The sequence below is a fragment of the Ornithorhynchus anatinus genome, chromosome 17 (assembly GCF_004115215.2).
Source record: "Ornithorhynchus anatinus isolate Pmale09 chromosome 17, mOrnAna1.pri.v4, whole genome shotgun sequence".
Classification (NCBI taxonomy): domain Eukaryota; kingdom Metazoa; phylum Chordata; class Mammalia; order Monotremata; family Ornithorhynchidae; genus Ornithorhynchus; species Ornithorhynchus anatinus.
In genome coordinates this window covers 42,216,660-42,242,248 of record NC_041744.1, presented here as the reverse complement: position 1 = coordinate 42,242,248, position 25,589 = coordinate 42,216,660, and the positions used below count along the sequence as shown (strand labels likewise).

The following is a 25,589-nucleotide window of genomic DNA, read 5'->3' as shown; positions in this document are numbered from 1 at the left end:
GGAGTGGATACAAGTAAATAGAGCTGGACACAGATCCTGTCCCACATGAGGCTCTGTCTCAATCCCCATTTTACAGATGAGGTACCTGAGGCACAGAGAAGTGAAGCGATTTGCCCAAGGTCACACAGCAGGCAAGTGGCAGAGCCAGGATTAAGACCCATAACCTTCTCCCAGTCCTGGGCTTTATCCACTACGCCATGCTGCTTCTCTGCATCAAAGGTCCAAATGTTTTCTTCTACTAAAACTTTGCTCTCTCTTGGATGGACTGCAGAACTAGTTCCAGAATCCACTTGGGCACTCCAAGGCAAAGGCTTCTTCAAAGGCTCAGCCACACAAATCCCCTCCGGCTCCCAGAGGCCTTCGGGCAAGGTCATCCATTTTGTCCTTCTGTTTCTGTTCGGTCCAGAGAATTGATTTTTGTTATCTTAACTTTTCCTTGTGTGTCAAACAGTCCGACTCATCCGTATTGATCTCCACCATTTGGACATCTTAGGGCAGGCGCCCAAACTGTCTGATCACAGGATCTGCGCACCCCCGAGGCCCAAGGTGAGATGGCGGAAGTGCCTTATGCTGGCAGGATGAGCAGGCAGAGGGTTCTGAGGGCCCTTTGTGTGGAGTTGCAATGATGACATTGTTCCCTGGGCATACATAAGGGTGGGATTCCTTGCCTTCCCCCAGCAGAGAGACAAATCACCCTTCTGCCTTCAAGATGCTGCTCATCTTCCTCACAGCCGCACTGCTAGCCCTGAGCTCAGCTCAGATGACGACTCAGAGTCCAGATGACGGTAAGTTCAGAAATAGGAAGAATGATGGGGCAGCTAGGCTGAGTTGACCACTCTCCCCAAGGAAGAGATGGTATCTTGTATCTTCTGCGGTACTTAGAGCTGTGGTGGGCACATAAAAGATGCACAGCAATACTACTATGAATAATGATAATAATTATGGATTATAATTACAAATAATCAATAACAAAGATTAAAATAAACAACTATAACAATTATAGTTAAGCGCTTACTCTGTGCCAAGCACTGTTCTAAGTGCTGGGGTAGATACGAATTAATCAGGTTGGACACGCTATTATATTGTTATTATTAACCTATTATTACCAGTAATAATAATAGTAGTAGTAATAATAAGGGGAAGGTGGGAACTTGGTAGATCAATCAATCAAACGGATCAATCAATCGATGCTATTTCCTGAGCACCTACTGTGTGCTGAGTACTGTCCTAAGCACTTAATCAAGTCTTTGATCCTTTCCCAATCAATCGATCAATCAATTAATCAACAATATTCACACAATGCTTATTGTGTGAAGAGCTTTTTACTAAGCGCTCTCAGAGAGTATAACAGAATCAGGTGACACGATTCTGGCCCTCAAAGAGCTGACAATCTGGAGGGGGAGACGAGCACTGAAGTAAATTAGAGATAGGGGAGAAAGAAGGAGAGGAGATGGGGAATATGTGCAGAAGTTAGTATCTGGGCAGTGCTTAAATAAAATATATATGTTAAGTAGTATGGAAGGTTGAAAGGTTAGGTAACCAATCTTGGCTTCACTGACCCTGTCTTCTCCTGGTTCTCCTCTTATCTCTCTGTCCGCTCATTCTCAGTCTCCTTCCTGGGCTCCTCCTCTGCCTCCCACCCCCTAACTTTGGGGGTCCCTCAAGGTTCAATTCCGGGTCCTCTTCTATTGTCCATCTATACCCACTCCCTTGGCAAACTCATTCACCCCCATGACTTCAACTACCACCACTATCCATTCATTCACTCTCATTTATTGAGTGCTTACTTTGTGCAAAGCACTATACTAAGCACATATATGCAGATGATACCCAAATCTACATCTCCAGCCCTGATCTCTCTCCCTCTCTGCAGTCTGACATTTCCTCCTGCCTTCAAGACATCTGTACTTGGATGTCCTCCCATCACCCATCCAAAAGAGAACTCCTTCTCTTCCCACCCAAACCCTGTCCTTCCCGTGACTTTCCCATCACTGTAGAGAGCACCACCATCCTTCATCTCTCACAAGCCCATAACCTTGGCATATCCTTGACTCCTTTCTGTCATTCAACCCACACATTCAAGCCATCACTAAATCCTGTCAGTTGGACCTTCACAACATCGCTAAAATCCACCCCTTGCTCTCCATCCAACCTTGTAATGGTAATACAAGCATTTATCCTATCCCTCCTTGATTATTGTAATAATACTAATAATCAGCCTCCTTGCTGGCCTCCCTGCCTCCTGTGTCTCCCCACTGCAGTCCATACTCTACCCTGTTGCCCTGATCATTTTTCTTCAAAAACATTCAGTCCATGTTTCCCCACTCCTCAAGAAACTCCAGTGGTTTCCCATCCACCTCCACATCACACAATAACCCCTCATCATTGGCTGTAAAGTAATCAATCACCTCTCACCTTCCTACCTCACCTAGCTATTTTCCTAACACAACCTGGCCTGCACACTTCATTCCTCTAACACTAACCTTTTCACTGTAACTTGATCTTGACTAAATCTACCGACCTCTTGCCTACATCCTGCCCCTGGCCTAGAATGCCCACCCTCCTCAAATCCAAAGGACAATTACTCTCTTCCACTTCAAAGCCTTATCGAGGGCATATCTCCTCCAAGAGGCCTTCCCCAACTAAGCCCCCTTTTCCTCTTCTCCCACTCCTTTCTGTGTCACTCCTGACTTGCTCCTTTTGTTCCTCCCCCATTCCAGCCCCACAGCACTTATGTACGCATCTGTAATTTTATTTATTTATATTGTCTGTCTCCTCCCAAACCCAGACTGTAAGATCATTGTGGGCATGGATTGTGTCTATTGTTGTAGTCTACTCTCCCAAGTACTCAGTACAGTGCTCTGCACACAGTAAGTGCTCAATAAATACAATTAAATGAATAAATGAATGAATGAAAGGTGGTGATTGACCCAGACCAAAGAGAGAGGTAGTTTCTGCCCCAGAAAGGGCCTTTTGAACAGATAGAGCAGATAGGATGAGGTCTGTAGTCAATTTTACCATGTGTAGAGCATTCTACTAAGCACTTAATAAAGTACAATAAAAACAGAATCAGCAGATATGTTCCCTAATCACAACGAATTTATAGAGATAAGCTTACAGTCTACAGTCTATAGTACTGTACTGAGTGCTGGGGAGAGTACAACAGAGTTGGTAGACAAGGTCCCTGCCCCAAATGAGCTTACAGTCTGGCGAAATCAATACTTAAGGTGTATTTATGCTCCTGCTAAGAAAAGCTCAAGCCCGAGCTCTGTGATTTCCTGATCCTAAAGAAAGAATCTTCCCTAAGGTGAATCCCTTGTTTTGTCCTAAACTTCATAGTAGCTCTATGTGGTCTCTCCCCAGATTCCAGAACTGGAACAGAAGAAAATCTACTTCCAGGTAAAAGCAGCTCAGCCCTCAGTCCCCTGGGGTTGGAGTCAGCTGAGCAGATGAGCTTGAAATCTGTCCTCCCACTGGGCTAGTTGATTGACAGCCCAGTGCTGGATCCCCATCCCATTTTTTCCCCTTTTTGGCCCGCCAGGGTCTGAGGTCTTAGTCTCTTTCCCTTGCTCAGTGTTTCCCAGAATGAAACCCAGGTGGTTGCTGTGCTCTGTGGTTGTTGTGTGGGGTAAGAGGACAGCTAAAAGCTGTCTTCATGGAGGGTGGGGAACAGGGAATGCCCAGAGGGGGCAGCAAGAGTGGGAGGGAGAATCAAGGGGAAAAAACAATGGCATTTGCTTGGGGAGGGAGTGAGGAAGGAGACTAAAAATTGGGGCACCCTGGGAGTGAAGCCCCTTAACAGTCAGAGATGGGGATATTTCTTAGTTCCTAGCTTACCTCAACCCTTGGACTGGCAGTGGAGAGTTGTTGCTGTAACTGACTTTGCTCACCCCAGAGAGAGTGCGATCCTGAGGGGTTATTTCTCTCAGACCTTTCTTAACACTTTCAGTGACACTCCTGCCCAAGATCACAAAGCGCTTCATGGGCAAGAGGTCCAAGGACCACTCCCTCCCCACTGACAGACAGCTTCTTCAGGGTTGAATATGGCTCTGAGGCCCTCATAGAGGAACACCACAAGGAACTGGAATTGAGGGAAATGCCTCATTCTTCATCTCAAACACCAAATTTAAGGGAGAGAGAAAAGAGCTTCTGGAGACTCTTTCCCTCTTTCAGCACCTGGATTTGGGGCTGGATTTGGGGACAGTTTCAGTTGAAGATGAGAAAAGATGTGCAAAAGAAGGGATTGGGTGTGGTCGGGGTGGGCCGGGGGGGGGGGCAGCTAAGTGAAGAAATCTTACTCCGCTGCTCCGGCCTGACCTATTCTCTGTGGGCTCATGTTCAGCTCCCACACCTGATGTTCAGCCTCGGGTGACAGTGATCACAGGGGCCTGAGGAGCAGGGAGAAAGCAAGCCAGGCTTGTCTCTGTGAATGTGGAATTGGGTTTCTGTGTTGACTGCAGACAACCAGACCAAGTACTAAAATCCAGGCTCCCCTTCTTATGTCTCTAAAGATGACCTTTTAGCTGCGGTTTCAGAATCCCCGATCAAGCCAGATGGTAAGTTTCATTGCACTGCCTTACCCACCTTGGGATGCTTTGTTTAACAATTCCTTTCTGGAGGGGGCCTGCCAGCACCTGTGGGGATTGTTATCCCAAAAGGGAATGTCTTGATCATTTAGTTCCAACTAGTTGCTCCATGTAGGCCCTCCAGAGGGAGGGTAGGTGAATCCTTTCACACCCTTTGCTGCCCCCATTTCATCTCTAGTTTCTATTTGGGTCAAAAAGTTACAGTAGTGCACACCTATGGTACAGATGCCACTGAGGATCAGGGAGCTTAAGTGATTAACCTCAGAACATAGAGCATAATAATGAGAACTGGGAGCATATTTCCTGGTTCTGGGACTCCTGGCATGTGGTCTCTGACTGTGATGAGCCTTGCCCCTGGATCTGAGCTTCTTAGAGAGCACTGAAACCATCATCCAAGTTGGATCTGGCTGAGATTCTGGAGAAGACCAGTGGACCGTTGGCTGGGGAAAGTGACCCATGGGGTTTGGGACCTTCCCAGAACTGGGCAGGATAGGGACCCTCCTAGGGCAGCAGGAGAAAGGGAGATTTGGGACACCTTCCAAATCCTTGTGGACTGGAGAGGGAAGACGCTCTGCCCTTCTGACCCTACAATTTCTCCTGCTGTAGATATCATGAAGCCTGGCATTTGTCCTGTGGAGGACATTCCCAACGTCAAACCCCTCTTCAAACTAAAGAAAGTGAAACATCACGTTAAAGTTCCCGGTAGAAATCTCCTCAGCCTTTCTCCAACATCCCCCAACCTTCCCAGTGTTTCCAGAAGCAATTTTGATCAGCCTCTTCAAGACTTAGCTAGGTTTCCCAACCCGAGTGTCCTGCCAAGCTGTACTAAGGATGGACACTGTATTGGACCTCTGAAGTGCTGCCCTACCCTCCATCAGGGCCTACAGTGCAAGAAGCCCATCTTGGAAGGTTCTGGCTCACTACCCACCCTGGCCAGGTGAGAACAATGCTCTGCCCTTCACACACGTCCCCTCTGTCCTTCTACTCTTGGCATATTTGGTCCCAGATTCATCTCATCTTCTCTGTTCCTCCCTTTGCTCTGTGACTGGAAAATCCTTCTCCTCAGCAGCTACTCTTATGATGCTGCTGTTGATAGTCCTTCTCTAGTCTTTGGCTTTTGGGGACCTAACCCCTTTCACGGTACCACATATCCAGAGCACCCTGAACATAGATCACTCCACCTCTTTTTTTTTTTTTATGTAATGGCATTTGTTAAGTGCTTACTCTATGGCAGGCCCTGGTCTAAGTGCTGGGGTAGGTACAAGATAATCGAGATGGATGCAGTCTCGTCCCACCTGGAGCTCCAAGTCTTCATCCTCATTTCATGGATGAGGTAACTGAAGCACAGAGAAGTGAAATGACTTGCCCCAAGGTCACCCTCAGCAGGCAAATGATGGAGCTGGGATTAGAACCCAGGTCCTCTGACTCCCAGGCCCTTGCTCTTTCCACTTGCCACTCTGCTCCACTTGTGTTAGAGTTTCTTTATGCATCAGAGAAAGCTAACAGCCTGACCAAGCTGTCTCCTAGGACTGACTCTTTTATCATCTTCTTTTATTTCAGAAGCTGAATGGAGATATGTTCCTGACTCTGGAGGGAGACCCCCTAGAACTTCCTTTCTGACTCCTCCCCTGGGGCCATTCTGACCTCGCTCCTTCTCAAGCTGTCTAAATTCCAATAAACTCATCAGCATCAAGAAACTGGAAGCCCCGTGTTTCTGCGATTCTGGGTGTAGAGCTGGTTATCTTAGCAACCACAGTATTTATTAAGCTCTTACCATGTGCCAAGCACCATGCTAAGTGCAACCTAGTCAGATTGGACAATGTCCTAGTCCCACATGAGCTCACGGCAATCAATCAATCAATCAATCAATGGCATTTCTTGAGTGTTTACTATGTGCAGAACACAGAACTAAGTGCTTGGTAGAGTTGGCTGACACAATTTCTGCCCAAAAGGAGCTTACAGGCTAGAGAAGACAGACAAATTAGATAAATTAGAGAAGGGAAATGGCAGAGTGTGAGGATGAGGGTGGGCTGAATATCAGGGCTACAGAACCCAAAACATAGTTGATGTGGCCGGGAGGGTAGATAGGGGAAATGAAGGCTTAGTCAGGGAAAGCGTCTTGGAGGAGATGTGATTTTAGGAGGGTTTTGAAGGTGGGGAGTGTGGTGGACTGCTGGATGTGAAGGGGGAAGGGGTTCCAGGCCCAAGGGAAAAAGTGGGTAAGGGATCAGTGGTGAGATAGATGAGATTGAGGTACAGTGATTAGGTTGGTTTTAGAGGAACAAAGTGTGTGGGTTGCGTTGTAGTCCAGTGAGGTAAAGCGGGAGAGTGAGAACTGATTGAATACCTTATAGCCAAAGTAGAAGGAGTGGGGACAGCTATTTAATCCCCATCTTACAGATGAAGAAACTGAGGGCAGACAGGTTAGGTGACTTGTCCATGGACACACACCAGGTAAGTGGTGATGGGCTACACCACAGGGTCAGTTTGGTGGGGCTTGTTGGGGGTTCCCAACAGAAGATGACAATCGGTTCTATGGAATTGGTTTACTCAGAGAAGGGATTTGGGTGTTCTGAGCCCTGACATGATTAGCTGGTTGATGGGCTGAAGGAGCTGGACCTTTTTTTATGGTATTTGTTAAGCGCTTACCATGTGTTGGGCACTAAACTAAACACTGGGGTAGATACTAACTAATCAGGTTGGACACACCTTTGCACACAGTAAGCACTCAATAAATACAATTGAATGAATGAATGAATTGAGGTGGTAGATGAAGCTATGAGAGAGAATGAGGTCTCTAAGGGAGTGGGTATAGATGGAGAATAGGAGGCCAGAACTGAACCTTGAGGGCCCCCCACAGTTAGGGGGTGGGACGCAGAGGTGGAGCCCACAAAGGAGACTGAGAATAAACAGAGAGATAAGAGGGAAACTACGAGAGGGCAGAAGCAGTGAAGCCAAGGTTGGAAAGCGTTTCCAGGAGGAGGGGGTGGCCCAGTGTTGAAGGTAGCTGAGAGATAGAGGAAGATTATGATGGAGTAGAGGCTATCGGATTTGGCAAGAAAGAGATCACTGATGACATCTGAGAGGGCAGTTTCTGTGGAGCAAATAATATTGTCAATATTAATAATAATATTCTTATTATCATTACAAAGAGTCAGAGCGAGAGGAAGAACAAGTATATATACATTAGTAGCACAAATGTCAGGATGAGATAGTGAAGCAGCGTGGCTCAGTGGAAAGAGCCCGGGCTTGGGAGTCAGAGGTCATGGGTTCGAATCTCGGCTCTGCCACTTGTCAGCTGTGTGACTGTGGGCAAGTCACTTGACTTCTCTGTGCCTCAGTTCCCTCATCTGTAAAATGGGGATTAAGACTGTGAGCCTCATCTGGGACAACCTGATGACCCTGTATCTACCCCAGCCCTTAGAACAGTGCCCTGCACATAGAAAGCGCTTAAGAAATACCAACATTATTATTAATATTAGATAGCTGAATAACCAAATCTACCAATCATATTTACTGAGCACTTATTGTGTGCAGGGCACTGTACTAAGTACTTTGTAGAGTACCATGCAACAGAGTTGGAAACCTGTTCCCCGTCCACAGTGGGTTTACATTAGAGGTGGGGCTCTCCCCACAAATCCTGAGACCCCCCCTTTTCAGGTACAGAGCTAAGCCCCATCACAAGCCAAACACTGGAGGAGGAATAATCATATTATTAAGCAGTAACTGTGTAGAGAGCACTGTTCTAGGCGCTGGGAGAGAAGACATAGGTGGAAATTAGACAGAGTCCTTGTGCTTTGAGGTGGTGAGCAGTGAGTTGTTGCCAGTCTCAGGAATATAGAATCTCCTCCTCATCTTACTTCTTGCAGGAAGGGAATTGGCATTTGAGACATGGCATTTCCACTGAGATCATCTTCAGTGATATTTATTGAGTAATTACTGTGTGCAGGGCACATAGTAAGCACTTTACAAATACCATAATAATACTAAGATGTTTGGGAGAATACAGTGCATCCGAGCCAGTAGACATGTTCCCTGCCCACAGTAAGCTTACCTTCATTCAATCACATTTACTGAGTACTTACTTTGTGCAGAGCACTGTACTAAGTGCTTGGGAGAGTACAATACAACAATAGACACATTCCCTGACCAAAGCAAGCTTACAGTCCAGAGCCAGTGAGACAGACATTAATATAAATAAATTACAGATACATACGTAAGTGCTGTGGGTTGGGGGGGTGGGGGAAGAGCAAAAGGAGCAAGTCAGAGCGATACAAAGGGACTAGGAGAAGAAGAAAGGGGGTGCTTAGTCAGGGAAGGCCTCCTGGAGGAATGTGCCTTCCATAAGGCTTTGAAGGTGGGGAGAGTAATTGGCGGATTTGACATGGAAGGGTGTTCCAGGTCAGAGGCAGGATGGGGGCAAAGGTCAGTGGTGAGAGAGGCGAGATCAAGGCACAGTGAGAAGGTTAGCATTAGAAGAGCAAAGTGTACATGCTGGGTTCTAGTAGGAGCATAGAGAGTTAAGGTAGGAGAAGGCAAGGTGATGGACTCTTTAAAGCCAATGGTGAGAAGTTTTTGTTTGATACGGACGTGGATGGGCAACCACTGCCTAGAGGATATACGATCTAGAGAATATAACAAAACCAAAGGAAATACAATTTTTTTTAGTGGTATCTGTTAAGTGCTTACTATGTGCCAGGCACTGTTCTAAGTGATAGGTTAGATACAATTTAATTAGGTTGGACACAGTTCATGTCTCACAAGGGGCTCACAACCTCAATTCCCATTTTACAGATGAGGTAAATGAGGCACAGAGAAAGGATGTGATTAGAGGGATTTTTTTTCTCCCTTCTAAATTACACAGGAACCCAAATGTGTGAAATAATGATGACTCTGAAAGCAAAATCTGAATATTAATAATAATATCTGTTGAGTACTCCCTGTTTAACACTGTACTAAGCACTGCTCGAGATACAAGATAATCAGGTCAGGCATTGTCCCTGTCCCACATGGGACAGACTGAAGGGAGAGGAGAACTGGCATTTTATCTCCATTTTATATAAGTGGGAACTGAAGCATGAAAAAGTTACATAGAGCGATAGCAGAGAACGTGTCGTTAGCCATTTATTTAGCTTAAGCATTTAAAGAAGAGAAAAAAAGACCAAGCCAAATTATGTTTTAGTGAAGATGAAAACCAATTCCCTACTAACATATGTTTCTTTTGCCTTTGCATACCATTAAGCCCAGTAACTTTTTCCTGGGCTTCCTTAGACTGTAAGCTCCTTGTGAGCAGAGCTCATGTCTACGGGATCATACTCTCTCAAGCGCTTAGTAGAGTGCTGAACATGTAGTAAGCGCTCAATCGATACCATTGACTGCTTACTTGATTGACTGGGCCTGTAGTCCACAGCACGGGCTCCCACCCTCTCAATTAGCTGTCTGTTGTCTTCACCTCCTTCAGGCGCTGTCACTCTTACTGGCTCCTTGTTTCTGCTTCCTCTGGCGATATAATTGATATTATTTTGATCTTTGCTTTTGTTTTCAAGTCTCCCACTAATCTCTGCCATTAGGCAAAAGTGCTCTGAAGACCCAAAGTCAGGTGAGAGTGCCCTGAAGCAAGACACTGTGAGGACCTTTTCTGCTGGGTTATTCAACACAGGAGTGAAATGAAAGTGATTTCAGCCCCTTTCCTTCATCCTCCTATCTATGAGTCCCAGACTAAACCACCCTTTTCCTCAGATGCCCATCCCTTCCATTCACCAGGATTCGCTCCCTTTGTTCTTCCCCACGCTGCACTCCACAGCACTTATGTATATATCTATAATTCTATTTATTGATATTGATGCCTGTTTACTTGTTTTGATGTCTGTCTCCCCTCCTCTAGTCTGTAAGCCCAGTGTGGGCAGGATCTGTCTCTCCTGATTGCTGAACTGTACTTTCCAAGGGCTTAGTACAGTGCTCTGCACGCAGTAAGCACTCAATAAATACGCTTGAATGAATGAATGAGTCTGCAGGGTCCTTGTTCAGGTCACCAGTGGAGTTGGGGGGTGGTCTGATCACCCACCTGACTTCTGACCCTCCCAGGTGTGGACAAGCTACTCCATTAGTGGGGCTGTAAAGGTCGGCATTGCATGAGGAGCTCCAGAAGGAATAGGGTGAAATCCAAGCTGAGTCAGTGAATGAGAAGGAGTATGGCTCAGTGGGAAGAGCATGGACCTAGGAGTCAGGGGACCTGGGTTCTAATCGCAGCTCCACAACTTGTCTGCTGTGTGACCTTAGACAAGTCACTTAAATTCTCTGTGTCTCAATCACCTCATCTGTAAAATGGGGATTTGTGAATCCCATGGGGAACAAGGACTGTGTCCAACTTAATTATTTTACACCTACCCTGATGCTTAGAACAGTGCTTGGCACATAGTAAGCGATTAATAAATACCGTAAACCTCCCCTCACTGAAAAAACAAAACTGGGTCAGCCACATTCTCATAAATCCAGTCCCTGCTGGAAGACTTTAAAGAGTAGAGATTTGATGGTGGTGGTAGAGGACTTCTTCACAACTGTGGTAAGTGCCAAGAACAGTACCGGGCTCTGGGGTAGATATGAGATAATCAAGTCGGACGCAGTCGGACCTAGCTTAATACAGTGCTCTGCACTGTAAGCATTCAATAAGTACAATTGAATGAACGTAGCTCCTCCATTACAACTGAGAGCAGGGATCATGTTTACCAACTATAGTGTATTCTCCCAAGCTCTTAGTACATTGCTATGCACCCGGGATGCATACCATTGACTGACTGATTGATAGGGCCTCACAGTCTAAGTGGAAGAGAGAATTCCCATTTGAAAGATAAGTAAATTAAAGCACAGAGAAGTGAAGAAGCACACAGAAGTGAAGACATTTGCAGACAAGTGGTGGAGTGGGGATTAAAACCCAGGTCCTTCTGGCTCCTTCTGTAGACTGTAAGCTCGCCTCTAGACTGTAAGCTTGTTGTGAGTAGGGAATGTGTCTGTTATATTGCACTCTCCCAAACAATAGCCCATAGTAAGCGCTCAATAAATTCCGTTGAATAAATGAATGAATGAAGCCATGCTGCTTCTCACTTCTTACAGAACTGTTGTGCCCAGTTTGATACATGAACTCAGTCATATTTGACCCTAATTGATCCTGTTCCTGTTGAGACTCAGACTTGCATGTCAGTTTGTTGATTTATTGGAAACTCAGCAGAGAGTTCCAAGCCCCAGACAAATCCTTGTTGGTTCAGACAGCTTAGTTTCTTATCATTTTTGCATAAGTCTAAGCGGCATTGATGAGCAGATCCTGAGTCACATGCCGTGTAGATGAGAAATACTTTAGTGAGTTGTAGAACTGGACCTATTTGAGATAGATGTGAAAATCAACTTCTACAGCAGTTCCATCAGAGCAGGTGCCTGGAACAACTATGTCTTCAACCCCAGTCTTTCTCCTTCTCCGCAGTCTCGTATTTCCTCCAGCTTTTAGGACATCTCTACTTGGATGTCCCGACGACACCTCAAGCCAAACATGTCCAAAACAGAATTCCTTAGTTTCCCATGCAAACTCTTTCCTGCCACTGTCATTTCCATTACTCTAGACAATTACCACTATCCTCCCTTTTACACAAACCCATAACCTTGGTATTATCCTCAACTCATCTCTCCAATTCATTCCTCACATTTATTCTGTCACCAAATCCTGATGGTTTTACCTTCACAACATCGTTAAAATCCCCCTTCCTCTCCATCTAAACTGCCCCCAAGTTGATCCACGCACTTATCCTATCCCAACTTTACTACATCAGCTTCTTCACTGACCTCCATGCCTCCCGTCTCTTCACACTCCATTCCGTATTTCACTCTTCTGCCCAAATCATTTTTCTAAAAAAAAAATTCAGTCCATTTTTCCCCACTCCTCCAGAACCTCCAGGGGTTACCCATCTACCTCCTCATCAAGCAGAAACTACTTATCATTGGCTTTAAAGCACTGAATCACCTTGCCCCTCCTATCTTATCTCACTGACTGCCGACTACAAGCCAGCATGTTCATTTGGATTCTCTAATGCCAACTTGCTCACCGTACCTTGATTTTGCCTATATTGCCTCCGACCCCGACCCATGACCTGCCTCTGGCCTGAAACACCTTCTCCCTTCATAGCCATTGGACCATCACTCTCCCCACCTTCCAAGCCTTATTAAAAGCACAACTCCACGAGACCTTCCTCTACTAAGCCCTCCTTTCCTCTTATCCCACTCCCTTCTTCATCACCCTTGCACTTGAATTTTTACGCTTTGTTCACACCACCCTCAGCCTACAGCCCTTACATAAATATCTGTAATTTATTTTAATGCCTGTCTCTCCCTCTAGACTGTAAGTTCCTTGTGGGCAGGGAACATATTAATTTGTTATCTTACAGAGTGCTCTGCACACAGTGACACTCAATAAATACCACTGAAGGACTGATTGACTGACTGAGACATCTGCTCTGTGGTGAGCTGAAAGATTAAAAGCATAGACACGATGAACAGAACATTTTTAAAGGCAAATTCAAATTCATATGATGTGGCAGTTAGGAAACAGAAGCAGAAGAGAGTCCAGCCTGGCACGTATGGAAACAGTCTTAGAACAGAACCCTATCAGTCCGAGCTGCAAAAGAAGCAGCAGCGTGGCTCAGTGGAAAAGAGCCCGGGCTTTGGAGTCAGAGGTCATGGGTTCAAACCCCAGCTCTGCCACTTGTCAGCTGTGTGACTTTGGGCAAGTCACTTCACTTCTTGGTGCCTCAGTTACCTCATCTGTAAAATGGGGATTAAGACTGTGAGCCCCACGTGGGACAACCTGATTCCCCTGTGTCTACCCCAGCGCTTAGAACAGTGTTCGGCACATAGTAAGCGCTTAACAAATACCAACATTATTATACTCCACCGCCACTCCTGAATATATTTACCCATCTTGAACACTTCTGCATTTATATATATTCAAATGTGCATCCATTATTTTTTCTGATTTATTCTGATATATCCTGGCATATCCACGCTGTTAACGATGGTCCTTCTTCTTTTGATCGCTCCCACTATAAATCTCAATTGTAAATATAGTAACTTGTAGAACAATAAATATTTTCAAGATCCTGACTTTTGCTTCTCGGTACTTTCCCAAGTGCTCAGTGCAATGTTTTCTACTCAGTAGAACAGTAGGTGTTCAATAAATACCAAAACATTCAGTACTACCACTGTTATGGCTACTATTCATTCGTTCGATCGTATTTATTGAGCGCTTACTATGTGCAGAGCAATGTACTAAGCACTTTGGAATGGACAATTTGACAACAGATAGAGACAATCCCTGCCCAGTGACAGGCGCACAGTCTAAACAGGGGAGGCAGACGGCAAAGCAAAACAGAACAAAACAAAAACAGACAACATCATCAAGATAAATAGAATCAAGGAGATATACACCTTATTAACAAAATAAATAGGCTAATAAACAATAGATACAGATGAGCAAAGAGCTGAAGGGAGGGGAAGGGGGAAGAGCAGAGGATGGGGGGAGCAGAGGGAAAGGGGGAGCTCAGTCTGGGAAGGCCTCCCGGAGGAGGTGACCTCTTTCTACAAAGCCGGAGAAACACACCAGTTTATATGACCAGCAATTGCAGCAGTGTAATCTTTACAACACAAACTGTCAACAAGATTGACAGTCGTGAAGTAATCTTAACAGCAGTTTTTGTGAAGGGCTTGCTTCATGCTAAACACTGAGGTAGATATAATACCTGACCCACAGTCCAAAGGGAACAGATGTTCATCCCCATTTTACAGATGAGGTAACTGAGGCACAAAGAAGTTGAGTGACTTGCCCGTGATCACCCAGCTGGCAATGGCAGAGCTGAGATTAGAAGCCAGGTCCCCTGACTCCCAGGTCTGTGCTCTGTGCACTAGGCCACGTCACTCGTTTTATCTGCTTTCAAGCAAGGCAGCATGGCCTAGTGGATAGAGCATGGACCTGGGAGTCAGAAGGACCTGGTTCTAATCCTGGCTTCACCGCTTGTCTGCTGTGTGAGTTTGGGTAAATCACTTCACTTCTCTCTGCCTCAGTTACCTTGTCTGTAAAATGGGGATTGAGACTGTGAGCCCCATGTGGGACAGGGACTTTGTCCAACCCGATCTGCTTGTATCCACCCCAGCACTTAATGCAGTGCCTGGCACATAGTTAAGTGCTTAACAAATGCCATAATTAAATTAAGCCTGTAACCTTATCAGAATTTATCAGAATTTTGAATTATATCATTATCAGTAATAATTATTAAGTGCTTACTTTGTGCACTTGGGGGAGTACAATACAACCGTTGCCTGCTCACAGCAAGCCTACAAGCCACAGTTTTCTACTCTCCAAAGTTCTTAGTACAGCGCTCTATGTGCAGTAATCACTCAGTAAATACCTTTGATTTAAGCTGGTTATAGGCAGGGAATGTGCTTATCAACTCTGTTGTATTCTCTTAAGAGCTCAGTACAGTGCTCTGCATGCAGTAAGAACTCAATAAATGCCATTGATTCATTAATTGATTAATAAATAAATTATAGATATGTATGTAAGTGTCTTGGGGCTGAGGGTGGGGTGAATACTAAGTGACCAAATGATACAGTCCAAGTGTGTAGGCTAAGGAGAAGGGAGGGGGAGTCAGAGAACAGAGAGCTTCACTGGGGAAGGCCACTTGGAGAAGATGTCACCTTAAAAATGTTTTGAAGATTGAGGAGAGTAGTGGTTTGGTGTGTATAGAATAGGAGAGAGCTCCAGGAAAGAGGGAGGAGGTGAGAAAGGAGTTGGTGATGAGCCAAATGAAAATGGGGTACAATGAGCAAGTTAGTACTAAAGGAGAGATGTGTGCAGGCTGGGCTGTAGTAGGAGATCAGTGAGATAAGGCAGGAAGGGGTGTGCTGATGGAGTGCTTTGAAGCTGATTATAAGGAGCTTCTGTTTGATGTGGAGGTGGATGGACAACTATTAGAAATTTTTGAGAAGTGGAGAGATGGAGAGATGTGGACTAAATGTTTTTTTTTTTAGAAAATGATACAGACTGTGGAGTGAAGTATAGACTGGAGGGGAGAGAAAGAAAGTGGGGAGGTCAGTGAGGAGGCAGAAGCAGTAATCAAGGCGAGATAGGATAAGTGCTTGGAGCAGCATAGTAGCAGTTTGGATGGAGTGGAAAGGGCAGATTTTAGGAATATGTGAGGGTAGAACTGACAGGATTTGGTGACATTGAATATCTGGATTGATTAAGAGAGCTGAGTTGGAGGATAATGTCAAGGTTAGGGGCTTGAGAAAAAGGGAGGTTGATGGTATTGTCTAGAGTGATGGGAAAGACAGTGGGAGGACAGGGTTTGCGTGGGAACCTAAGGAGTTCTGTTTCAGACATGTTTAGTTTCAGTTGTCAGCGGTACATCCAAGTAGAACTGCCCTGAAGGCAGAAGGAAGTATGAAACTGCGGAGAAGGAGAGAGGTCAGGGGTGTTTAGATAAATTTGGGAATCATCTGTGAAAAGATCTGCAGAAAGTCTTCTAGACTGTAACCTCACTGTGGGCAGGGAATGTGTCTACCAACTCTGATGTAATGAACTCTCCCAAGTTCTCAGTGCAGTGCTCTGCACAAAGTACAGGTCAATAAATACCAAGATAGTACTTGCAGCTTTGAGAGCGAATGGGTTCTTCAAGGGAGTGGGTATGGGTGGAAAACAGAAAGGAATCCAAAACTGAGCCTTGAGGGACCCCTGATGTCAGAGGGTGGTAGATGGAGGAGGAGCCCACAAAGAAGCCGAGAAGGGACAGTCAGGATAAGAGGAGAACCAGGAGAGGACAGGGTCAGGGAAGCCAAGGTCAGATAATGTTTCAAGAGGAAGTCAGTCAGTCAGTCAATCCTATTTATTAAGCGCTTACTGTGGTGCAGAGTACTGTACTAGGCATTTGGGAGAGTACGATATAACCACATAACAGACACATTCCCAGCCCTCAATGAGCTTATAGTCTCGAGGTGTAGACAGACATTAATATAAATAAATTAAAGATATGTACATGAGTGCTGCGGGGCTAGAAGGGGGGATGAATAAAGGGAGCAAGTGGGGAAACAAAAACGGGAGTGGAAGAAGAGGAAGGAAGGTGGTGGTCAGCAGTGTCAGAGGAGGGTAAGGATGGAGTCAGAGATGACAGTGAGGTCGCCAGCTCCTGAAACCAGGAGGATGCTGGTGATGTTGTCTGTAATGGAAAAGCTGGGAGGATGAATGTGCTTAACGAGAAAGGTGAGGCATCATGCTGAGTTGAAATTGCAGATGGAACATTCTTACGAGCACTTGCTTTTTTGACAGGCAGAGAAGCAGCGTGGCTCAGAAGAGACCGGGCTTGGGAGTCAGAGGTCGTGGGTTTTAATCCCTGCTCTGCCACTTGCCCCACTCTGCCACTTGTAACCCTGGGCAAGTCACTTCACTTTTTTGTGCCTCAAAAGGATGTGAGCTCCAAGTGGGACAACCTGATAACCTTGTATCTATCCCAGTGCTTAGAAAACTGCTCGGGACATAAGTAAGCTCTTAACAGATACCATCAATAATACAAGGTAAACTGGTTGGACACAGTCCCTGTTCCACGTGGAGCTCACAGTTCTCAATCCCCATTTTACAGATGAGGTAGCTGAGGACCAGAGAAGTGAAACAACCTGCCCAAGGTCACACAGCAGACAGTTGGAGGAGCCAAGATTAGAACTCATGACCTTCTGATTCCCAGGCCTATGCCCTATCCACTGTATCATGCTGCTTCCCACCTCAGTGGATGTATTTTTCACTTCTTTCATGGTGGACATTCCTTTCTCCTCCAACTTCCCTTACTCCCTCTCCAGAGTGGAACTGGGATCCTTTCACGGTCTCCAAGTTGAGGGCCTTTCCCCTGTGACACCATTCCCTTGCTCCCATGACCTAAGGGTACCTAAGTGGGCAGTCACCCCACCTCACCCCCTCAGCACAAATTGAACATGGTGGCTTCATTCACCTATATTTTAACGTCTGCTTCTCCCACTAGACTGGAAGCTCCTTGGAGGTGGGGAGTTGCATCTACTTACCCTATTTTATCGGATTCTCCCAAGTGCTCAGAACAGTGCTGTGCACGCAACAAGCACTTACTAGATACCAGTGGTTGATTGTTGCACTCAGAGGAATGTGAGCAGGGTCAATCCCACCCTTTTTGACTGTTATTCTTTTTCAATTAGTGATTTCATTTTTGTTATCTTAACTTTTCTTCATCTGGCAAACACTCGTCTTTACCCCCTCTATTAGGAAAATTTAGGGAAGTAAACTAGCATCTCACATATCATCGGTCACAACGTGGCACCAGTGAGGAGCTCGGCAGAGGAAAATTAGTATGCAAAAATAGTACTCTCTGATAAGGAATTCTGAAGGCCTTTTGTTTGGAGCTGCGATGATGACGTTGTTGCCTGAGTATAAATAAGGGATGGAGCCCCGCTTTCCTCCAGCAGAGAGCTAGTCGGCCTTCTGCCTTCAAGATGCTGCCCATCTTCCTCTCTGCCACTCTGCTAGCCCTGAGCTCAGCTCAGAACACAAATGACAATTCCAGTGCGGGTGAGTTGTGAAGTCTTGGTCACTTCAGGGGCATTGGTTCGAGCGGGTTGGATTCCACTGGGAGGGATTGTCTGGGGGAGAGAGAGGCAGACTCAACAGCACGCACACATTCATTGCTCCGCACATATTCCTGGCTTTAAAGCCAACGTGCTCAAAAGGCAATTCATTTGGCTATTAGTCAGCCTTCGGATGCTTGGGCTAGTGATCATCTTCTGATGGAGATGGCTCTTCTTTTAACCATCTGGACATTTTTATCTTCTTAATTAATCGATCATCTTGATCGAGCTTTGACTCTGAAGCCACCGTTGTACCAAGCGCTTGGGAGAGTACAACAGAAATGGTAAAGACAATCCTTGCCCTCAAGGAGGCTTACCACCTAGCAAGAGAGATGGACACTAAGATAATGGCGACCGGGGGAATACGCAAGTGCTTAGGTAATGAGAGTGCTGAAGTGGCAGTCGGAGTTGAGAAAATAGGAGTTTAATTGTGGAGGGCTTCTTGGAGGAGATGCAATTTAGGAAGGCTTTGAAAATGGAGTGAGTAGGGCAGAATTCGGGTGGACTTAAAGATAGAAACTAATGCCGGACCAGCCAATCAATCAGTCAATGGTATTTATTGAATGCCCACTATGTGTAGAACACTGTACTGAGCGCTTGGGAAAATACAATATAACAGAATTGGTAGATCCAACCCCTGCCCTCAAGGAGCTTACGGTCTATAGGGAGAAGCAGATAGGGGAAATAGAAGACAAAAAGATTTGTACACAAGTGACGTAGGACTGGGATGAGTTTCAACATGTTTAAAGGGTACAGAGCCAAGTGCATAGTTAATAATGAGGAAAGGGCGGTTAGGGGAAGTGAGGGTTTATGGGATGGGTGGTTTGTGTTACCCAGGCTTGGGGATGTCTATATATTTGGTAGTCCAGTCAGGTGAACTGTGACTCTTGGGGTACATGTGGATTGTGGGGGTCAGAGTGGTGGCCAGTAACCACTTCAGTCACGAATGTTGTCCTCTGGCTGTGGCTAGTTGGCCAGGATCAGTGGGCAGCCCATCTTAAAAGTTGCTTGCTGAGCGTCCACCTGCTCCTTTCCTTTTCCAAGCACAGGGAAGGCGAGTGGGTTGCGGACATGTCGGAAAGCCATCGTACTCCTAGAGCTTCCTCTTCAGCACTGACTGACTGCAGCAAAAGCAGTCCTGGATGGTTGGAGGGTCCCCCAGGGGCCAAAACTCTCCATGGAAACATCAATGGTTGGGGGTGGGGAGGATTTGGGATATGGGTCAAGCCTGGGGCATGAAGTGGGCCCCTGGGAAATAGAGAGGCTCGGACAGAAATAGGGTAACCTTGTTGGGATGGCACTATTTAAATGGAAAAAGGGGGAAGTGTCCACATGTGGCAGATTCCTGTTCCAGGACAGAGGACCACTCTGCTTCTGTTCCTGCTTCTGCAGTCATTTCAAAATGCTAGGAAGTCAGGACAGAGCTGCATCTGGGATTTCACAGAGGTCTTTGCTGGCTGAGTGTGTCTTTCCAGAATCACCTCTAGAAATGAGAGGAATTGTTAAATTAAGGGAATAGTTTTAGAGCTGGTAGTTGAACTTCCAAAAGAACAAACAAAGTTTTACACTTCCCCACAAACAATTGATTCATACATATACATAGATACACCAGCACACACACTCACACCCTTACCTAGTGCCTCCAGGTGTGATAGCCAAAGAAGGGGGGGTTGGGGGGGGTCTGGAAATATTGGGAATCGTTGATTCAGCTGGCTACCATATCAGATCTATTTCCCATTGGGCTCTCAGCATTCAGCAATTCAGCAATTAGGATCATACATTCTCCCCAGGGTGATATGGAAAAGGTTACTGGATTCCCATGCCCTGGTCCAATACTGGGCTGGCAGGATGGCTCAATGCCCTACTTCTGACCTGGGTGGTGGGCAAAAGCAAAGCAACAGATAGATGGAGGAGCAGAGAAGGAGCCTCCGAGGGAGGGTCTTACTCACGTGGAGGGTTGAGTAGGTGAAGTTTCTGAGGCTTGGCTCTACCTTGGGGAGGAGGAGGAAGGACAACCCTGACCTGAGGGGTTCAGTATGGGTCTTAGGAAAGCAGCTGTGCCTATGTTTCATTCTGTCCTTGTGTTGTTTTTGTCCAGTTGCCATTAATGGAACCACGGATAATCAGCTGCCAAGTAAGTCCTAGTTCATCTCTGGATCTTCTTGCCCATCTTATGACTCTCCATTTCCCTCTACATTGCTTTCTTCCTTTTTGGCCATTCCCCTTAGCTCTATGGCTGAAGGATGCCTTTGTAAGGGAAGTGACCTAGGGGTGGGGAGTCAGGGACAACCAGTGGCGGGGGAAGAGGGTCAGCTGTTTGGGGTAGGGATGGGGTGAGAGTAGAAATCCTAATAAAACTGCCCAACAGTCGGAAGGGGAAAATTCTGGTTTTAGAATGTGCTAGGAATGGGGTTTTTTTGTGTGGTAATTATTAAGTGCTTACTATGCGTCAGACACAATTCTAAGCACCGGGGCAGGTACAAGTTAATTAGGTTGGACACAGTTTCTGTCCTGCATGGGGTTCCCAGTCTAAATAGGAGGGAGAAAAGTACTTAGACCCCATTTTACAGCTGAGAAAACTGAGACCCAGAGAACTTAAGTGACTTGCCCCCGGTCACACAGCAGGCAAGGGGTGGAGCTGATATTAGAACCCAGATCCTCTGATTCCCTGGTCCATGGTCTTTCCACTAGGCCACGGAGACTATTGGCAAACTCTTACTGGAGCTTTATCTGACATGACCTCCGCTGAGAAAAGAATGATCCTTCTTTCATATAGTTCAGAGCACTCCCGCAACCCTTCATGGGGCCAGATGTATGAAGAAGAGTCCTTTCCACCTGACCTGCAGCTGGGTCTGTGGCGAAGCATGACTCTGTGGGCCTCACCCAGGAATGTCTCGGAGAGAGGGAGGAGGAGAGAGGGAATGGTCACTGCTTCACTGGAAACCTTAAGGGGATGAAGGAGGGAAAGAGAGAGAGAAGACGACAGAGAGGGAGAAAGAGAAGAGAGAGTGGGTGAAGACATCCCTGCCCCGCCGCCAATTAGCTGATATTTCTTCTCCAGGACTCAAGTATTGGAGATTTTAGGGTCCAGTGATAGCTAGAAAAGGAAAAATTCAGGTACCTACAAAGGAATTTGGCTGGCTCAGGAACCGGCCTGAAAGAAGCCCTGGATGAAGAGGGAACCCCCGACCTCTCTTTCAACACCAGATGAGGGTGACTGTGGGACCTCAGGAAGGAGAGAGGGGTCAGATCTGCCCTTCTAAGCCTGTTGACAGCAGAACGATGCTTTAAAATTCAATCTCCCCTTGCTGTGTTCCTAAAGGTATCCTTATAGCTCCAGTGCCAGGATCTCTGATTCAACCACCGAGTAAATCACCTGGTGAGTCTCATTACACGGTTCTATAGTTCTGTACTTAGTTCACTGGTTCCTACAGAGGATTCTGGTTTGGCTTCGTGGTTATTCTCCAAGTGTAATTCCTCACCCCTTTACCTTAAAGTCTCTTAATAATAGTAATAATGAATAATTGTGTTATTTGTTAAGTGCTTACTGTGTGCCAAGCACTTACTAAGCGCTGGGGTGGATACAAGCAAATCGGGTTGGACACAGTCCATGTCCCACACAGGGTTCACATTTTACAGATTTTAATCCACATTTTACAGATGAGGGAACTGAGACCCAAAGAAGTAAAGTGAGTGGCCCAAGGTCACACAGCAGACGTGTGGCAGAGCTGGGATTAGAACCCCGGTCCTTCTGACTCCCGGGCCTGTGCTCTATCCACTTTGCCAAACTGCTTCTCTTTAAGTTATTTCCTCCGGGTTACCCTTTCCGGCCTCAATCAGTCAATCGATGGTATTTATATTGGACTTTCCCAAGCACTTAGTACTGTGGTCTGCACATAGTAAAGCTAAGTAAATACCATTTATTGATTGATTAAATGAGTGCTTTACTATGTTCAGAGCATTCATTAAAAGCCCTCAGCAGACTACAACAGGGTTGGTAGAGCCGGTCCCCGTCCTCGAGGACCCATCGATTTAGCAGGGACTGGGGATGGATGCTTTCGCATCCTGTTTCTCAGGAAGTTTCTATTTAGTGTGAGAAGAGTGGTTTGTGTATGTTATCAGGTGGCGAAACAGGATCAGAGTGGTAAAATGATTTATCTTAGGTCACACAGCCTTTTTGTGACAGAGCTGGGTGTTTATCTTCTAGGTCTGGGATTCCTTGGGCGGGGGGGGGTGTTCTCTGCTAAAACCTTCAGGCCTCTCAGCTTTAATCAGCCTCTTCTGTGGCTGAGAACTGCTTAGAGAGCCCAGAACCAATTCTCAACCCTGAGGCATCTGGGCTTCTGGAGGAAATTAACAGTGAACTGTTGGCCAGAGAAGGTAATCCTGGAGAGTCAGGAGCCTGCCCAGCTCTGGCCCTGGACGGGAACCTTCCTGGGACAAGAAGAGAAAGGGGAACTGTGGGAGAAATAGAAATGAGGGATTGTAACTTGGAAGTATCTTAGCCACTCCATCCTCTTAATCCTTCAATCTCTCTTTCTGCAGATGTGGTGAAGCCTGGAGTGTGCCCGACCAAAAAAAAATCCAAAAACAATAAAAAATCCCTCAAAAAAGACCACAAATCAGAAAATGACGATTCGGAGTCCCACCCTGAGTCTCCTAATGACTCTGCCGATCACCCGCCTCCGCCCAAGAAGGGCAAAGGGAAGGGTAAGGGCAAGGGCAAAGGAAAGGGGAAGGGCAAAGGAAAAGGCAAGGGAGAAAAGAATTCCCAACAATCAACTCCACCGCCCTCCTGCACCAAGGACGGAGACTGTGAGAACGAGCTGAAATGCTGCCCCTCCAAGAATCAGTCCATGAGGTGCAAGAAGCCTGTCTTTGAGACTCCAAAGGTAAGAACAAGCTCTGGCTACCTGGGGCTCATCCCTGCCCCTCTTCTGCGGATTAACTCTAGGCTCAGATGGCCTTTCCTGGTCCTTTATGCCCCACGACCGTCATATTTACTTCTGCAGTAAATGCATGAATCTTCATGGCATAGTAGATGGAGTACGGGCCTGGGAGTGAGAAGGTCATGGGTTCTAATCCTAGCTCCACCCGTCTGCCATGTGACCCATGTGATCTCTGGCCTCAGTCACCTCATCTAGAAAATGGGGATTGAGACTGTGAGCTTACATATCATAGGGACTGTGACCAATCTGATTGGCTGGTATCTACCCCACCACTTAGTCCAGTGCCTGGCACGTTGTAAGTGCTTAACAAATACCATAGTTATTATTATTATTATTGTTATTATTCCCCTCTGCATGGCCCACACTCTTGATCTGCCGTGTTTGCCTCTCTTGACCTTGGGGCTCTTTGGTGGGAGTCCAGTGCTAGTCTCTACCCCTTCTCCTAATAGCACCTATTCCATACGGACCAAGGATCACTTCCCTACTGAGGTTCAGGGAAAATATAGGCCACAGCCAAGCTTTCTACTAGGACTGATTCTTTTATCTTCTTTCTGACAGTAATTTATTGAAGAGACCCAGGTCCTGACTCCAGAGAGGCCGAATGGAGCTTCCTTGGAACTGTGCTGACCTTATCCCTCCCCAAACTGTCTCTAAATATCAATAAACCCTTCAGCATCAAAGATCTGGGAGCGCCCTTCTCCTTTGGGGTTGGCATGTCTATTAATCAGCCGATCAGTCAATGGTATTTATTGAGTGCTTATTGTGCACAGATGCTTGAGAGAGTACAATGCAGTAGGTAGACAAGATCCCAGTCCTCAAGGAATTTACAATCCAGCAGGAGAGACAGTGCTTAGGGGGTATTTAGTCCACAAGTGGGGGAGTAGGAAGAGGAAATCAGGTTGGGGGAATGAGAGTTAGTCCAGGAAGGCTTCCTGTAAGCTTGCGTCTTGCCTAAACACGTCCAAAGAAAACTCCTTATATCCCACGCAAACCCTGTCTCTCCTACACCCCTGCCACCATTTCCATCACCATAGAAGGCACTACCATCCTCCCTATCTAACAAACCTAGGCGTTATTCTCAATTCATCTCTCATGCAACCCAATCTGTCACCAAATCCTGTCGGTTCTGCCATCACAAAATCACTAAAATCTGCCCTTTCCTCTTCATCCGTAGCATCCACTGTGCTGATCCAAGCACTCATCCTAGCCCACCCTGACTACTACATCCGCCTCTTCGCTGACCTCCCTGCCTCCTTTCTCTCCTCACTCCTGTCCATATTTTTCACTCTGCTGCCTTAATCATTTTTCTTCGAAAGCATTCAGTCCACATCCTCCCACTTCTCAAGAATCTCCTGAGGTTGCCCGTCCATCTCTGAATCAAACAGAAACTCCTTACTTTCATCTTTAAAGCACTCATTCAGCTTGCCCCCTCTTACCTTCTCCCACTGCACTGATCTCCTACTACAGCCCAGCCCACACACTTTACTCCTCCAGCGTCAGCTTGCACACTAAGCCCCAGAATCATCTATTTCACTGCTGACCCCTTCCCCACTTCCTCCCTCTGGCCTAGGACTCTCTTCCTCCACATAACCCGAACTCACCACCCTTTCTACCTTCAAAGTTCTATGAAAATCAAATCTCCGATTGGCCCTCCCCAATTAAGTCCTCTTTATCTTGACCCCCTTTCCCTTTTACATCATCTCTATACTTGGATCTGTAACATTTGAGCACTTAGCACTCACCCCACCCTCAGCCCCACAACACTTATGTACATGTCTGTAATATACTTATTTATATCAATGTCTGTCTCCCTCTCTTAACTGTAAGAACTGTAAGAAGCAGCGTGGCTTAATGGAAAGAGCACGGGCCTGGCAGTCAGAGGACATGAGTTCAAATCCCGCCTCCACCACTTGCCTGCTAGGTGACCTTGGGCAAGACACTTAACTTCTCTGTGCCTCTGTGCCTCAGTTCCATCTGTAAAATGGGGATGAATACTGTGAGCCCCACATGGGACAACCTGATTATCCTGTATCTACCCCAGAGCTTAGAACAGTGCTTAGCACATAGTAAGGACTTAACAAATGCCATAATTATTATTGTTATTATTACCACCTCAGTTATAGGTGCTTCCAGGTGCTCAGTACAGTGCTCCTCACACATTAAGCACTCAACAAATACCATTGATTAAAAAATGTTTTAATGATATTTTTAAGCATTTACTATGTGCCAGGCACTGTACTAAGTGCTGGGGGAGATACAAGCTAATCGGGTTGGACACAAACCACTTCCCACATGGGACTCACAGTCTTAATCTCCTTTTATAGATGAGGTGACTGGGTCACAGAGAAGAGAAGTGACATGCTCAAGGTCACACAGG

At 46.2% G+C, this 25,589-nt stretch overlaps 1 protein-coding gene across 1 annotated transcript; it reads left to right on the top strand.

Annotated features, from left to right (window-relative positions):
* Positions 1–696: 696 nt before the first annotated feature.
* LOC120638920 lies at positions 697–23,894 on the top strand. The gene is made up of 10 exons (XM_039914441.1): positions 697–785; positions 3,364–3,399; positions 4,512–4,556; positions 5,193–5,523; positions 11,082–11,148; positions 18,105–18,207; positions 20,362–20,397; positions 21,586–21,642; positions 22,809–23,155; positions 23,771–23,894. Exons 1-10 carry the CDS (start codon positions 710–712, stop codon positions 23,771–23,773), a joined length of 1,101 nt encoding a protein of 366 aa, XP_039770375.1. The 5' UTR covers positions 697–709; the 3' UTR covers positions 23,774–23,894.
* The last annotated feature ends 1,695 nt before the right edge of the window (positions 23,895–25,589 follow it).

Bases quoted from the DNA above. Each gene is read 5' to 3' on its own strand.
- LOC120638920 (XM_039914441.1), top strand. From the start codon at position 710: ATGCTGCTCATCTTCCTCACAGCCGCACTGCTAGCCCTGAGCTCAGCT. The intron at 786-3,363 runs GTAAGTTCAGAA...GTCTCTCCCCAG, and splicing joins GACTCAGAGTCCAGATGACG to ATTCCAGAACTGGAACAGAA. The intron at 3,400-4,511 runs GTAAAAGCAGCT...ATGTCTCTAAAG, and splicing joins AGAAGAAAATCTACTTCCAG to ATGACCTTTTAGCTGCGGTT.